At 59.2% G+C, this 16,396-nt stretch overlaps 1 protein-coding gene across 2 annotated transcripts; it reads left to right on the top strand.

Moving 5' to 3' along the window:
- Positions 1–203: 203 nt before the first annotated feature.
- SLC7A10 (solute carrier family 7 member 10) lies at positions 204–15,939 on the top strand. Of its 2 annotated transcripts, none has more exons than XM_082708606.1 (11): positions 204–489; positions 9,561–9,765; positions 11,665–11,816; positions 12,026–12,151; positions 12,221–12,374; positions 13,065–13,188; positions 13,270–13,373; positions 13,715–13,811; positions 13,980–14,129; positions 14,745–14,922; positions 15,211–15,939. In XM_082708606.1, the coding sequence occupies exons 1-11, from the start codon at positions 339–341 to the stop codon at positions 15,450–15,452; spliced, it is 1,683 nt and encodes a 560-aa protein (XP_082564732.1). In that variant the 5' UTR covers positions 204–338; the 3' UTR covers positions 15,453–15,939. The 2 variants fall into 2 exon arrangements, with proteins under 2 accessions (XP_082564732.1, XP_082564731.1); XM_082708605.1 differs by having other exon boundaries at positions 237–489; positions 15,161–15,377.
- Positions 15,940–16,396: the final 457 nt, after the last annotated feature.

Below are 16,396 nucleotides of genomic sequence, written 5' to 3'. Positions count from 1 at the left end.
AACTCAGGCAGTGGGAGGGCCTCTTCTTTAGTTCAGCTAGAAAGTTCTTCCTAGGTCTGCCCCAAGTCCTCTTCTTCCTCCCCAGGCAGGGGGGTGGGGGGCAGTTCCCTTTAAGGGAGGTGGGGGAGGGGGGCTGCCAGCCGGTCCTCCTTCCGCCGCTCCCCGGCCAGGCAGCCTGGGGCCCAGGGCCCGGGCCCCGCGCCAGCGCATGCGCCCGCCTGTGGGCGCTGTCCGGGCTGCGAAGGCGGCGAGCGCCGACAGACGGACGGACCGACGGACCCGCGGCCGGTCGGACAGACTGGGCAGCACAGGGAGCGGGGACGCGGCGGTTGAGCGACATGGCCGGCCACACGCAGCAGCTGAGCGGACGCGGGAACCCTGGCCCTGCACCCTCGCCCTCCCCCGGCCCGGGCCCCGGCCCCGGCCCCTCGGAGCGGGTGGCGCTCAAGAAGGAGATCGGGCTGGTGAGCGCCTGCACCATCATCATCGGTGAGAGGGTCCGCGGCGGGCGGGTGCCTGGGATGGTCGGGCTAAAGGCTCGGGGTGCACTGCTGCCCAAAACAAGGGGCACCCCCGCTCCGGGCGCTCCTATCGAACTGCGACTGTGGGACACGTGAGGGGATGGCCAGAGCACCTATGGGTGTCTCCCCTCAGACAGCGACAGGAGGGCTTTTTTTTTTCCCACCTCCCCAGGCCCCCCAAAGTTCTGCACCTGAGGGAGGTGAGGGCCCCGTCCACCGCTGGAATTCCCCTGCTGCCTTTATTTTGTTGTGGGTTTCAGCAAGGCAGAATGCTCTTGGTTTTCTCATCTATGAAAGGGAGGTGAGGATAATCCTGCCTTGAGTGCCAGGAGCCCTGTAAGTGTGGGGACTGGATAGGCCAACCCAGGTTAAGGCTCCGGGTTCTGGACCGTGGCTCTAGTCTCCAGGTGCCATGCAATGAGGGTTATTAATTCTTCTAAAGCAGGAGACCCCCAGCCCACTGGACAGGTAGAGCCAGTCCCAAGGGGGAAGAGGTTCAGAGTATATGATACTGCAGAGTTTGGTGGCAGGACCCTGGGGAGAGGGTGGAGCCATCAGTGACTGGGGAAGCCAGTCACTGGTCCACACAGCAAGCCTGCAGAAAAAGCCAACCTGCTTCCTGGGCTGGGATCCCAACAGGCACTCACATCTTCCGGCCTCCTCTTCCCCACTGGAGAATGGGTCCCCCATATGGGGACTTCTTAGTAGCCACAGGACTCAGTGGACAAGGCGCAAGTCATGGATGCTGACTCCTCAGGAACTAGGTAACCCAGATCTGTGTCCACACCGAGGGCCTCAGAGACCCTCCTGGGAGTGGTCGGTTCCATCCCGTGTCCTAGGAGACACAGACTGGGTGGATGGATCTGGGCCTCTTGACTGCTTTATTCTGTTGCGGGCGGGTCTTCCCCTCACCAGCCAGTAGGATCTCCTTGCACACCCACCGCCCACCCACCCTCAGACCCCTGGAGATGGAGAAAGTTGGAGGCTCAGATGGGCGGACAGGGGTCTTCCCCTCTTCCTCTTCTGCCCCCGCACTGGGAGCTCCTGCCCTGGGGCTGGGATCTGGCTCTGGGCCACCCCCACACTCCTAGAACACAGCCCCTGTGCTGGTAGCATCCCTGCTTCACCCACTTGCCCCTGGAATGGAGTCTTCCATTAGCGGCTCCTGTGACCTTCTTGGCGTGGGACATCCCTGCTCCATGATCTGCTGGGAGGAAGGACTGGGTCCAGAGCTTTAGCCAGGATACTAGTTAGAATCTTGCCCTGGCCCACACCCTCTCCAGCATCTGTGCTCCCAGGAACGGGAGGCCCACACATGATGGAAGGACCATGGAGTCAAGAAGCTGGCCATGTCGGAGTCAGCTGCCGTGCCAGCAAGGTGCAGGGAGAGACACAGTTCTTCTGGGGCTGCCTCAGCTAAGCAGCCATCCTTAAGCTGTATTTCTGCTCTGCCTCCTCCCACATCCTATCAGCTTCAGGTCAGGTGGAGGCTGCCGGCTCCTCTCTCCTGGAAGGAGAGCCTCGATGGTGGCGGTGGGGAAGGAGGAGGCTAGCTCCACCATCTCCTGCAGCCCGCGAGACAGACCTGCACGTCCCAGCTCGGCCCTTGCCGCACCCCCATTCTTCAGCCCATCCCTGCTGTTCCAGGTCCACTGCTCCCTTGACCTCCAGACCTTGAAGTCTGAGCAGGAGTAAGAGGTGGCTTGACCGAGGGCTGCAGACTTGGCAAGGGAACCCAGAAGAACTGACCCCAGCACGGGACACTCAGGGAGCTTCAAAGAATTCCAGCTGGCAAGAGATGGACAAAGGGAGAATGGATGTGGACCAGAGGGGACAGGACATGAGGGAGGAAGCATCTGTGGGCTGAGTAAGGGTCTGCCCAGCCCTTCCCACCTTATGCCCTGGAGTCCCCGCCCCACCCACACACTGTTCCTTTGTTACCAGCTCCTACAGTTGCTCTCTCCAAAACTTCAAATAGCCCCTCCCAGAAGGTCCTATAATTCTCCTTGTACCCTCTGCCCCAGCGTAGGCCGAGGAGTGGGGCTTTCTGGAATGGGATGATTTGGAAGGGCTTTGGGCTGGAGAAAGACTCCACCTGAAGTGTGTTTGGGGTAGCACCTGCTGGCCCCAGCCAGCACATCTGCAGGGAGCCAGCTGAGTGGGGCTCCATAAGACACTGCTGCATCTTCTGAAAAACACCTCTTATTACATTATGAAATCATGTTCTCCCTTTATCCTATTTGATTCTCATGCCCACCTTGCAAGGCAGGAGTGTTTATACCCATTCTACAGACATAGAAACTGAGGTTGGAAGTTAAATGGCACTTCTGCAAGCAGTAGACCTTGGGATTTGGAACCAGATTTGGACCCAATCTTCCAATTCAGTGCCCTTCCCCATACTGTTCTGGTGCTGGCCAAAATTGGTGCCAGGTTCAAAGCCCTCAGTGGGGGAGGGTTGGGATTGACCCAGCTCCCCAGTTCCCATGGATGGATGAACAAACAAAGGGACAAAGGAATCTCCCTGACTTCCCACCCCCGCCTAGGGCTGTATGTACAGAATCTCTTGTCCTGCAGGGCCCCCAGCCAGCGCCTTCTCCCAATCCACATCTAAGGAATGGGGGTGCCCAGGTCCAGCAGAGTGAGAATCACCCTGGATCTGCTGACCAGGCTGCTCCATCCTCCACTCTCTCCTTTTAACTCAGGGATCCCACCTATGCTGGTCTTCATGTGTCAGGCTCAGGTATGTTCAGGGACTCAGAGGTGAACCCGATCTCCTTAGATGACAATCCCTGCTCCTCCAAGGATGGGACGGCCCCTCTCTGTTGTCTCCAGGCCTGGAGGTGGCTGGGCTGCTCAAAGGTTGGCTCTCTCCACAAGCTCGGCCCCTCCTCATAGGGACCCTGAGAAAGACCCTGTCTGTGTCTCCCAGCCCTGATCTACAGATGAGGAAACAGACTGAGGCGGCAGCCAGCCCAGAGGCAGAGGCCCTCGGTGTTGGGGACCGAGGCTGCTCTGGCTGCAAGGAGGGGACCTGCCAGCACTGGACACACTCATTCATCGATTCAACAATTAGGTACAGAACAGGGCCAGGCACTGTTCTAGGTGCTAGAGACACAGCAGGGAAGAAGACAGACAGACGCTCTGTCCCCTCGGAGCTGATGTTCCAGCGTGAAAGTCGAAGAGTAAATGACGAGCAGCCACATGTTTAGCCAATGGGTGATGATCCGTGCTAAGGTGAAAAAAAATAAGGTGGGGGTGGGGAGGATAGTGGGGAGGAAATGAGTCAGGAGCGGGATGGGGCCCAGTTGGTGTGCGCTTTGCCGATTGCAGTGAGAAATGTGTCTCTTTGCAAGGTGGGGGAGGGCTTTGAGCAAAAGAGGGTGGGATTGGACGGGATCAAATAGGATGGCATGAGGCGACATGGGATGGGGTAGATGGAATGGGATAGGATAGAATAGAAATATAGGATGGGATAGGACAGAATAGGATGGGGTAGGATGGACGAGATGGATAGGATAGGATACGGGATGGAATGGGGTAGGATGGAATGGGATGGCATGGGGTGGGAAGGGATAGGATGTAACAGGGTATAGGATGGGATGGGATGGGACAGGATGGGATGGGATGGGGTGGATAGGGTAGGATATGGGATGGCATGGGGTAGGATGGAATGGGATGGGATGGGACAGGATGGGATGGATGAGATGGAATTAGATGAATGGAATGGGATGGGGCAGGCTATAGGGTGGGATGGAAGGATGGGCTGGGACAAGATGGACGGAATAGGATATTTGGGATTGGATCGAGGATGGCATGGGATAGGCTATGGGATGTGATCGGATAGGATAGGATGGCGCCCACCATAGAGAAGGGCAGCAATGGTAGAAGCAGGAAGCCTGGTCAAGAGTGTACCTGAGTCCCTTGTGTAAGAGATGATGACGGTTGAGAGCAGGGTGGCCGCGAGGAGGTGCTGAGGGGAGGTTCAGTTCTGGGTGTGTTTGGAAGACACAGCCACAGGATTTATAATGAACTGGGTGTGAGGTGTGGGAGAAAGAGAAGAACCGGGGGCGACCCCAGGTTTGGGCCCGAGCCTCTGGAAGCCCGGTTTGCTGTTTATCCGTCCAGAAAGAAGGAGAGGAGTAGGTCTTGGGGGCAGGGGGTTGAAAGTCGGGGATCCCATTGCAAACATGTGAAACTCTCAATGCTGTTTGCTGAGTAATTAGCTGGATACCCAGGTTTAGTTCAGGGAAGAGGTCCATGGTAGGCATATCAATTTGGGAGTTGCCAACAGAAGCTGGGGGTACTGGTGGAGGCCTCGAAGGAAGGGTGTGTGGAAGGAAAGGGGCAGAGGCCCCAGGACTGCGCCACGGGCACTCAACGTCTGGAAGTCAGGAAAGAGAAGGACCAGCAGAAACATCCAGAAGGAGCAGCCCGCAAGGTGGGAGAATGGGCCGGAGGCTGAGTGTGGAGGAAGGGCTTTACCTGCCAAATACCACTGATGAGGCGAGCAAGATGTGCTCTGGGGGTGGACGGTTGGGTCCAGCGGAGTGGAGCTCATCGATGACCTTGACCCAGCCTGGAGACTGGGCACAGGCAAAATTTGCTTAGCGGGCCCTGCTGGGCCGAGCCAGGCCAAGCCAGGCCGAACAAGCTCCACACTTCTGCTCATCCTTCTCTTGAAAGGAAAGTGGGTTAGGCCGGAGGTACCCGCGGGCCAATTGGCAATTCCAGACGTGTCCTGGAGGCATCCCCACTCACCTCCCTGGAGTTCTGCCAACACCCTCAAAGGGCACTTCTCTCTCCTCAAAGGGATGCCCAACACTTGCTCATTAAGGACACACGTGTGTTTGGGGGAACAGCAGGGCCCCCAAAGCAGAGCTCTGGCCATTGACCCCAGCATGTTTGAGGTCCCTGGGGGAATCCAGCTTCCAAAGGCCAGATTGGGTGGCCTGGGGTTTCTCCAAGATGGAAGACAATAGTGAGATTAATAAGTACTTCCAGGGGCCTCTGATGAGCAAGGCAGAGTGGGAGTGCACCCCCTCACTGCCTCCTCTCCCCACTTCACAGATAAGAACACTCCGAGAGGCCAAGTATCTTGTCCACAGCACCCCAACCCCTGCCCCCACCACGAGGTATCTGGGATTTGAACCCAGATCTAGGGATCCTCAATTAGCACCACGGTCTGTGGCCTTGGGGACCTACTGATGGGAATGTAGAGCTTTTTCCCAGAGGCCTCATGGGTCATCCCCTAATGAGAAGGTGCTGGGACTCGTTGCCCAGAGCAGAGGAAGGAGGCCTGGCCTATGGCCAGCCCCTGATCAGACCCGAGAGCCCTAGAGCTATTCTGTCTCGGGCCAACAGGCCAATGTGACAGGAAGAATCCCCATTGTGGGCCTGCTAGCTAAAAGAGGCACAGCTAGGCAAGGCGTATGTAGATGACTTAGGCCTTGTGGGTTCTCTGTCCTCTGGGGCTGGGGGGGCTCCGACTCCTCATTACAGCAGGCCGGGGCCCATGCAAGGTGGCCAGTGAAGAATCCCTTCCTCACCATCCTCTCGATACCATGGTGGTGGGCCAAGGTGGGAGGTCACTGAGGGCTTCCTGGAGGTGGCGCAGCGTCTGGGAATCCAGTGAGCTGAGGAGAGTTCTGCCACCATGTGGGACAGGGGCCCGTAAGCAGACTGTGTTTCCTTGGGCCTTCCGCAGATGTGCAGAAAATATCTGCCCTGTCCAGCGGGGTGTCCACCAAAGTCAGGGTTGAACCAGCCCTCTGCTGCCCCCTAGCTCAGTGGCCCTACCTAGCAAATGGGGAAACTGAGGCCCAGAAGGGCAGCGCTGGCCTGAGATCACATAGCTGACTCCCCAAAGTGTTTCTAGCGATGAGGGGTTGTGCCAGCAGCCTGGCCTGCCAAGACCTCCCTGCCCACCCCAAATCAGACTGCACTTTGCCCCCATCCACACCCAGGGCAGCTGGCTCCTTCCACCACCGTGACCTCCACCGTCTACCCTGTGACCTCCACGGTCAGCCCCTGCGTCCCAGAAATAGGTCAGCACACACCGCAACAGCCAGGAGAACAATGGCCCTTTCTTCGTTCCTCTGTGGAGCCGACTAAGCCTCATCAGGCCAAACATCTTAATGTGATAAAAACCACCCAGTGTGGTCTGAGGGGAGAGGGATGGGAGGGGACTGGGGGGGCCTCCTGGTGGGGACTCACCTCCTTACCCACCTGTGTGGGAACTCTGGCCCTGCAGGGACCACAGAGCAGCTATGCCACTGGGTGAATGGGACCGCAGAGGCCTTGAAACCTGCATTTCTCCAGCCTGCTGCCCTCAGACACCTGACTGGGCGCTCAGTAGTATCTCACAGCCCATCCCATGTTCCCTGGTTCCTGCCCCTCCTCTTCTCCAAGAGCAGGTTCCCCGAAGGGCTGGGCTTTTCCACTGCTGTGTCCTGAATCCAACAGGGCTGATTCCGCTGGACTTGAGCATGAGGGCCCCCCCCCCACCCCGCCATAACCCTTACAGCTCCGTGGTCCCTCCTCCAGGCCTCCTGTAATCATTCAGATGCTGGAGGTCCCCACACCTGACCCCAGTGTCCTCGTCCTGCTCTCTGCCACTCACCCAAGCTCATGGCCCCTGTGGCTCCTTGCAGAGCCCCACTCAGGCCACGTGGTCCCCAGAGAGGCCAATGGACCTCAGTGGGGTCTTCTGCCACCTTCCGGCACAAACCTGGGGAGGATGCCAGAAGCTGTCCAGGCCCAGAAGGAGAGGCCCCCAAGGACCTCAGAGACACCAACTGGCACACATGTTCCTTTCAGTCACATGGGCCTGCACTATAGGCCAAGGCCATGTGTCCACACAATCACAATCCCCTGACCCATCCCCCAAGTGCCAGCATTGGAGTCTCCAGCCCCTGGGCACAGGCTAGTGACACGTCCCTTTCAGACCCCAACCTGGGAGGACAGGATGCTAGATGTGGCTTTCCCAAGGGCTAAGCCCATGAGGCCCCGCCATGCTGAGCTCTAGAGAGGGCCGGGGTCCCCATGGGCTGGGTTGCTCGGGTCCCTGGATGCCCCCAGCCTGAATGCACCCAGCTCCTTCCAAGGCCACCCAGCCCCCGCTGGCTTCCAACCTCACTGGCATTTGGCAAATCCCACTCCACCAGGCCCTGAGAACAGAGGCTGTGCTGCTGGATAGAGCGAACTCAAAGACCCTTTAGAAAGCGGAGCCAGGCCCCAGCCCCTAGGGTAGATAAGGGAGGTGGCGCCTCTCCCACTGGAAGCAGGCTGACGGCTCAGCTTACCTCTGGGGGCTGGGGGACAGAAATTCTTTGGTCCTTATCTGGATGTATTTAGGGCTCCTGGGATGTGACTAGAAAACCAAGTGGGCACCGTGGCCGTCCAGACTGGAAATCTGTGTCGGCCGGGGGTGGGGTGGGGGTAGCACCGTGGACAAGGAATGCATGCAGATTGGCAGCCACAGCCGTGTCCTTGGCCAGGCCCGCCTGTGGGCCTGGCAGGTGGAGTAGGCAGGCTCTGCCTCGATGGGTGTACATTCTCCCAGTGGACCTGGCAGGTGGGGTCATCCTGTCCAGGGACAGAGCGTCAGCTCCTAGTAGTGTTGCTCTTTTATTCATGGGGCCTGGGCATTCTGGGGTCATTTCCACTTGGGCAGGTCCTCGTGCAAACCACCAACGATGAGACCTCATTTGTGTGCACAGAGGGTGAGACCCAGGTCCCCCAGAGCATTGCCCTTTTTACCCTAACTGCCAGGGAGCTCACAGCTCAGTGGGCACTCAGTCTTGCTCACCGTGAGAACCTGCTCTGCAGACCATGGCTTGGCCCTCTGAGCATTCAGACTGAGCATCCCCAGATGCTGCGGGTCAATGGAGTACCCCCAACACATGTCACAGTCCGCAAGACGCTGAGTCAGCCCAAGGACAGGGCAGGCCTCCGGTGACCCTGGCAGACTCCCTTCACGTGTGAGCCTCAGAGGTTGTGACCGCCCCCCTCCTCCTCTTTGCAGTGCCTCTTTAGGAGAGCGGAGCAGAGACGGCTGCCCCCACTTCACAGATGGGAAAATCAGTCTTTCAGGTTAGGACTTCGGTGCCGCTTTGGGCATCGGGCCATCCGTGCACCCATTCAGTTTACTCGACAGATGTGTAGTGAGCACCTCCTATGTGCTGGGGGTTGGAGGTGAGTGAGACCAGGTGCAGCAACAGATGCACCCACAATCACGCAAAGATGCCGAGTACGTCTGGGTCCAGCTGTGAATGAGCGGACGGCTTCCTATATGATATCTTGCCGAAGCCTCACAGAAACCTCTCGTACAGGTAGATCTTGAGAGGTGACCTGAGCCCCAGCTGAGGTTTCCCACTGTGGTGCTGGGATTAGAGCATCGACTCCTCTCTGCATCCACCGGGCTGTCTCAAGGGGAGAGGCAGTCTTATCCCGACCCCGGGCTGGCTGCGTCTCTGTCAGCCTGCCATTGCCATCCTTCCGTGATGGCTGTTGACCTTCCCCAGCTGTATACACGCACTCGTTCCTGTCTCTCTCCCTCACCCCACCGGCCCTTGCCCAGGACTGGAAATATGTCAGCAGTGCCAGGAAACCAGGTCTCTTCAGCATCTATGTCTGCAGTCTGAGTCCTAGGTCAGGGAGGAGTCCAGCAAGCGGGTCCCCGAGCTGCTGAGCCCCCTCCCTCATGCTTGCCCACCTGCTGGGAGGAAGCGGGGGTCGGGGGGACAGAGGAACAAGAGCAGGACTCATGTCCTGAACTGGGTGGATGAGGTGCCTCTTCCCATGCCAGGGTGTGGGGAAGGGGAGATAATGAGCCCAGATGGGATTAGATGGGATTTGCAGGGTCTGAGGCCCCTAGTGGCATCCACAGCCCTAGAGGCCCAACTTCCCTTTTCTCCTCCTCCTCCTCCTCCAGGGAGCAGCCTGGGTTTCCTTTCTCATTGTAGCATCTGGGGGCCTGAGAAGGCTGGGCTGTCTAAGGGGATCCCAGACCTGATGCCTCCCCATCTCTCCCCACCCCAGGAAACATCATTGGCTCGGGCATCTTCATCTCCCCCAAGGGGGTCCTGGAGCACTCAGGCTCTGTGGGTCTGGCCCTCTTCGTCTGGGTCCTAGGTGGAGGCATCACTGCCCTGGGCTCCCTCTGCTACGCGGAGCTGGGAGTCGCCATCCCCAAGTCTGGTGGGGACTATGCCTATGTCACTGAGATCTTCGGGGGCCTGGCTGGGTGAGTGTGGGGCACCAGCGGGGTTGGTGGGGGAGGGGATGACAATCTGGAATGGAGGGTCACTTGGGCCCTGGACTTCAGTTTCTTCTTTTTCTCACATCTCAGGGAGGTCATGGGATGCATAGAGGAAAAGGGTGGGGGTGTTGCGCAGCCTTCCAATGCCAGAATGGGCTGGACACTCCGGCTGGCCCCTTGACTTCTCTGTGCTTCCTTCTAAATGTTTCTTGAAGCCTACTCCCCACCTGGGTGATTCTCGCAACAAAGGAAGGGCGGCCTTAATTTTAGTCAACCCACATGTGTGTGGGGGTGCGTATAATTCCTACCAGCGCCCTGCAAGAGGGCCCCTTTATATAGCCCCACCCCCACATTCTTTTATTCACTGATCAACATTAGCTGAGCATCTACTGTGTGCTGGGGACTAGAGATAAAAGGATCTATCCCTGTTCTCAAATTGTTCACAGGGCAGAAGGGAGAAAGCCCCTCTGTACTTGGGGAAGACCTAGAGAATTCTTGCTCTGTGGTGTGTGTGAGAGGCAGTGGCCCAGCGGCCAAAAGAATGGGATATCATCACCTAGTGAAGGCTTCTGGGAAAAACAACATTCACACCAGGGCTTAGAGGGGGAGCCTGATGCCTCTGGTATGGCCAGAGGCAGATCAGATCCCCGGCAAGTGCTAGGGTTTGGAGGCCCTGGGGCTGCCTAGGGGCACGATGGGGGATTAGAGCTATTGCAATTAACCCCCTGAGCCATGCCGAGGGCCTGAATAAAGGTATAGGAAGATTCCAGAATCATCCAGAAGGACATGATAGCCAGGGTGGCCTGAGGGGGAGGCGGGCGGGAGGTGACAGCCACTTTCCCACTAGATGGACTCCATGGGAGGGAAAGTTTTGGGGTCAGGCTCCCATGCTGGTGGGGTCTGTGGCATATCTGGGGAGATGGTCTAGTCCGGTCTGGGCAGGAGGGTGTCTGGAGCTCAAAGGAAAAGTCTAGGCTAGAGTATCCAAAATTTGGTTCTGGGGAATGTGGTGCGGGGCCTTAAAGGGGTAGCGGTAGATGGGGTTTCAGGGTGTGTCCATGGGTGCTCTGCTCTGGAGAGAGGGTCCTCAAAGGGGACTGGGACCTGAGAAAGCAGAAAAATTGGGCTGTGTGGTTAAGAGAATACTCAAGAAGTAGGAGCGGGGGAGGGCCCAAGGCCCAGCCCCGGGGGGCCTGACTTCTAAGGCTGACAGAAGGGAGCAAGGGGTGGGCCCCCAAGTAAAGGAGAGGACCAAGAGGAATCTACCAAGCCCGGTGGTCCAGGGGTCACTGTGTCCCTGGATGCGGCAGTCCCCATCCTTAGGGTCTAGGAGCGTCCCCACAGACAGGTCCTCCCGAGGGTGCAGGCAGAGCCCCTGGGAAGAGGTTGGGCCTCACAACATTGAGCAGAACCCGGGCTCGCATGTGGGTACCCCACAGTGACAATATTTGGGCAAAAGGGACATAAATCACTCCCTAACCCCTGCCAGGGCTCCTCACGAGGTCTTATCCCCCAGGGGCCACAGCTCAGAGCCAGTTACCTGCAGCCATGGGCTCTGCTGAGAGACCCCACTGGGACCATAACCCAAGGTCCCGGGACAGCCCGCCCCAGCTCAGGAAACAGCCCGTGGCCACAGCTCATACGCTATTAGAAAGGTGGCTGCTTCCCCAGTCCTTTTTGACACCTGCCCAAGCTCTTTAACCATGCTGAATGTCATCTCTGTTGCAAAAGTCCATTCTTAGAACAGAATCGGCCCTGCCTTCCTGGCGCATCGCGCACCCTCGCCAGCCCCAGGTGCCGCGGCCTGAGGGGCAGCCCGCACCTGGGCTGGCTTGGCTGGGAGGGCGCTGCTGCCTCTGCCAGTGGGGCCCTCCCTCGTTCCAGCTTCCTGCTGCTCTGGAGCGCAGTCCTCATCATGTACCCAACCAGCCTGGCTGTCATCTCCATGACCTTCTCCAACTACGTGCTGCAGCCCGTGTTCCCCAACTGCATCCCCCCCGCCGCTGCCTCCCGAGCACTCTCCATGGCCTGCCTGAGTGAGTGCCCGCTCTGGGCCCGTGCCCTGCTCCCTGCTCGCTGATGTGGGAGGGCTGTGCATGTGGGGAGGGGAGCATCCCTCCACCTGCCGGCCCCCTGGGAGCTCAGCCTCAGGGGGTCGGCTGCTGGGGGTGGGTGGGCTGCCGCTCTCCTGCAGCCTGGGCCAAACTTGGCCATGGCCCACCGCCCTCTCTCCCTTCCTCCCCAGTGCTCCTGACCTGGGTGAACAGCTCCAGCGTGCGCTGGGCCACACGCATCCAGGACATCTTCACCGGCGGGAAGCTGCTGGCCCTGTCCCTCATCATTGGCGTGGGCTTTGTCCAGATCTTCCAAGGTAGGGCCAGGGTGGGGCCGTGGACAGGGCTGCGGCGACAACACTGACCCCTGACCTCTGGACCCCCAGGACACTTCGAGGAGCTGAGGCCCAGCAATGCCTTTGACTTCTGGATGACGCCCTCTGTGGGTCACCTGGCCCTGGCCTTCCTCCAGGGCTCCTTTGCGTTCAGCGGCTGGAACTTCCTCAACTATGTCACTGAGGAGCTGGTCGACCCTCGAAAGTGAGTGGGATGCCCAGCCGAGCCCTGGGAAGGGGAGGGGTGCAGCGGTGGGAGAGACAGCCTCCCTGCACAGGTCCGCTGCCTCCGGGGGCCCCGTCTGGTCATCCGCTTGACTGTGCTGCTGTTGGGACACCAGTGCTCCCTGCGAGGCTGTGGGCGGGCCATGGCCCCTTGCTGTCAATGCATCCAGCCATCGGCATTTGGCCAAAATTTATACGTGTGCCCACGACATGCCCTATGGATGAAGCCAATGGCTCCCTCTGATGCTTAGCCAGGGATCCCAACAGTGAACTGCTGGGAGCTGGGGCTGGGGCTGATAGGGCCTTCCAGGGGGGGCAGATCTATGCACGGGACTCTAGGGGCACTTTGCAAGGATTTTTGAGGATTTTCAAGGCTGAGTTTGGCTGTGTGCAATTTTCTCTTTGTGTATCGACAGTAGAGGTGCCCCTCGGGGTTTGATGTGGCCCTCCCCCCATCAGTCCCTCCTCCCACCTGCCTGTGCCCGGGCTGGAGCTGGGGGGGGCAGCCGGAGGACAGTAGTGCTGTCCCTTCCCTGTCCCAAGGCCCCCAGCAGACCCGGACCCTGGAGATAGAGACTCTGACTGCTCCCTTGCTGGGTCCTCTGGGTCCCACCTCACAGCCCCCCCACCCACGGGGACTGACGCTGACATACTGCCCCGCTGCCCCCAGGAACCTACCCCGTGCCATTGTCATCTCCATCCCGCTGGTGACCTTTGTGTACACCTTCACCAACATTGCCTACTTCACTGCCATGTCCCCCCAGGAGCTGCTGGTCTCTAACGCGGTGGCCGTGGTGAGTGGGGTCCCACTTGTGCCTGGCTCCCGCCCACCCCGCCCTGCCTCATGCATTCCCTCTTCTTCTGTGCCCACTCAGACCTTCGGGGAGAAGCTGCTGGGCTACTTTTCTTGGGTCATGCCCGTCTCCGTGGCACTTTCCACTTTTGGAGGGATCAATGGCTACCTGTTCACCTCCTCCAGGTGACTGGATTGGGGAGGGGCTCAGTCAAGGTGAGGCAAGGCAGGTGCGTGCGATCCGTGCCAGGGGCCAGAGGGAGTCAAATCTTGCCTGGTGGGTCTCATGTGAAGCTGGGACGATGAACTCCCCAGTTACAGGAGTCAGGCCCCAAACTCTGAGGTCCAGAAAGCAAAAGGGAGGTGGGGCAAGACAGGGAAGAACTGCCCTGTGGGGCTGCTGGGGCCCAGAGCAGGGGTCAGAGGCGACAACTCAAGAGGGACATCACGTCTGGAGCAGAGGTCCAGGATCTGGTTGGTAGGAGGCCCGTGGCCGGACTCACGGCCACCACCCATCTCTGTCCCAGACTGTGCTTCTCGGGGGCCCGAGAGGGACACCTGCCCAGCCTGCTGGCCATGATCCATGTCCGACACTGCACCCCCATCCCTGCCCTCCTCGTCTGTGTAAGTTGTGAGGTCACGGCTGGCCGGGAGGGGAGCCGGGGCCACCCAGCAATGTGGGGAATGGTGGGGATTTGTCTCGGCCCTAGGGGGCAGCCCACAGAGGCAGCGGGGAAGGCCGGGGCTGATGGAGGCAGGTGGGAGGCCACGCTCAGCCTGGTCCTCTCCCAGTGCGGGGCCACAGCAGTCATCATGCTTGTGGGAGACACGTACACGCTCATCAACTACGTGTCCTTCATCAACTACCTCTGCTACGGCGTCACCATCCTGGGCCTTCTCGTGCTGCGCTGGAGGCGGCCGGCGTTGCACAGGCCCATCAAGGTGAGGTCCGGGAGTGGGGCCGGGCTGGCACATGTGGTCCAAGCCCCACAGTCATTTGTGCTCGGGGTGGGGGGGAGGGGGGCAGGGGAGGACAACGACTAGGATTCGAGTTTTAGCCATGTGCCCGGCCCTGCTCAGGCTGTGTGTGCACTGATATATTCAGCACCCCCAACAGCCCCACAAGGGGTTGCTGGGTGCACTCTGAGCTTCCAGACGGGAAAGTCAGGCTGGGGTGCTTGCTCCCGGTCACACGGAACCCCAGGAGCACGCACAGGACGGGAGACAGGAGAGCCTAACTCAAGCTGAGTGTACATACTCTGTGTGCGTATAAATCCTGGAGCCAGACAAGGGCTCAGTGCCTAAAAAAGGTGACACACCAAAAAAGACAGAGACGTCCAGCCAAATGCAAACAGCCAGGGACACATGGTTGCTGTGTGCAGCTCAGGGCCACAGAAACTTCAACAAATCCTCAACCGTTTGGCACCCTGGCCATCCCCTGAGGTGGCTTCCAGCTTGTTGGGCTACAGGGGGAGCCCTCACGCCCCAGTGGGTGGGAAGCATGTGGGACCCCCCGGGGTGGGGGTGCCATGGGCAGTCCGGCTGGCTCTCCCCCAGGTGAACCTCCTGGTCCCCGTGGCGTACTTGGTTTTCTGGGCATTCCTGCTGGTCTTCAGCTTCATCTCGGAGCCCATGGTGTGTGGGGTCGGCGTGATCATCATCCTCACAGGAGTGCCTGTTTTCTTCCTGGGGGTGTTCTGGAAAAGCAAACCAAAGTGTGTGCACAGACTCACAGGTGAGCCCGGCAGCCTCCCCAAGGCGGTGGGAGCCAGGGATGCGACCCTCTTAGGGGCTGGCCCTGGAGCAGGCCCCCCCTCCGGCAGCTGTGGTGGTAACAGGATCCAGCCGCCACCGGAAGTCTCCCCAAGAGGTGACCCCAGAGTCCAGGATCCGCCTGATGGGAGCAGCTCCCTGAAGACCCCTGCCCCACAGAGTCAGACCCAAAGTCTATCTGTTTGTCCATCTGTCCTCAGAGTCCATGACACGCTGGGGCCAGGAGCTGTGTTTCGTGGTCTACCCCCAGGGTGCCCCCGAGGAGGAGGAAAATGGCCCCTGCCAGTCGCCCCCACTGCCCACCACGGACAAGCCTTTGAAGACACAGTGAGACATTCGCGGAGCCCGAAGCAGCTGTTTCTGTTTACATGTTGTTTATTGAGGAAGTGTTTTTGCAAAATAATTTTTTTTTTTGGATTTTTGTTTTGTTCTGTTTTGTTTTGTCCTGGAAAAAAAGAGAAAGAGAGAGAGATCCGACACTTGGAGGCCTAGGCTGAGGGAGCCCTGCAGATGTGCGCTGGGCTCCTTGTCGGCACTGCCCCACTGGCTTCTCCTGCAAAGGTCTATGAATAAAACAGGGCTGGTGGGTGGTGTGCTTGTCTTGGGTGAGTCCCTGGTGGGCATCACTCAGCGGGGCTGCGTGGTGCTGGCTGCAGGCGGGGCCCCAGCAGGCTCTGGAGGAGGCCTTTGGTGTTTGGGGGCTCCGCCTCCTGAGCCGGACACTTCATCTCTCCCTCATGGGGTCCGGAGCCAGCCCCGCCCCAAAGGAACGCCGGGATTGGGAGACACCTCCCCAGGACCCAAAGGGCCAGCCCAAGGGTCAGCCACCCAGGAGGGTTCGGGTTTTTCTGTGGGAACTGTCTTTTGTTTTTGTTTTTTTCCATAAATCTCCATGGAGTATAAGGACTTGGGAGCCCGTGGTCTTGCTCTGGTTTACAGGGAGAAACTGAGAGTCTGAGACAAGATGGGATGGATGTGGCCACAGTCAGTTGCTGCTCAGCCGCTGTCCCGCGAGAAAGCATCCAGCAGCCTTTCCCGGGTCGGGGTGGGGGGGTTCGGGGCCTGCAAGAGACTGTGGGCTTCCTCTACCCTGGGAATGCCCACATTCCCAGCCATGCCCTCCTGCCCTCAAAATTAAACCTTCAGCCACAGGGCAGAGGGCAAAGGGATCCTGTCTGGCCAGGCCCACGCTGACCCCACAGGCATGAGGATGGGGACAGAAGCCTCTTTGCCTCTCCCCTGGGCTGGCTGGGGGGATGGAAGGAGGGCTGAGCACCAGCCGGGGACCCTTCCCGGACTAGTCCTTTACACCCACAGTCCTCGTTTGGTCTGGCACAGCTCTGGCATCCTGGAGGGTGAATGAAGTGAGAAGCCACAGAAAACTCTCCAGAGATCCCTGACCTAGCCCTCCTGCTCCTGGGAAATAGATTCCCAGA

This window comes from Mustela nivalis (genome assembly GCF_964662115.1).
Source record: "Mustela nivalis genome assembly, chromosome: 18".
NCBI classification, from domain to species: domain Eukaryota; kingdom Metazoa; phylum Chordata; class Mammalia; order Carnivora; family Mustelidae; genus Mustela; species Mustela nivalis.
The sequence above is the reverse complement of the archived record's forward strand: the minus strand, read 5'-3'. Positions and strand labels throughout refer to the sequence as shown.

Bases quoted from the DNA above. Each gene is read 5' to 3' on its own strand.
- SLC7A10 (XM_082708606.1), top strand. From the start codon at position 339: ATGGCCGGCCACACGCAGCAGCTGAGCGGACGCGGGAACCCTGGCCCT. The intron at 13,812-13,979 runs GTAAGTTGTGAG...GTCCTCTCCCAG, and splicing joins TCCCTGCCCTCCTCGTCTGT to TGCGGGGCCACAGCAGTCAT. The intron at 14,923-15,210 runs GTGAGCCCGGCA...GTCTACCCCCAG, and splicing joins GTGTGTGCACAGACTCACAG to GGTGCCCCCGAGGAGGAGGA.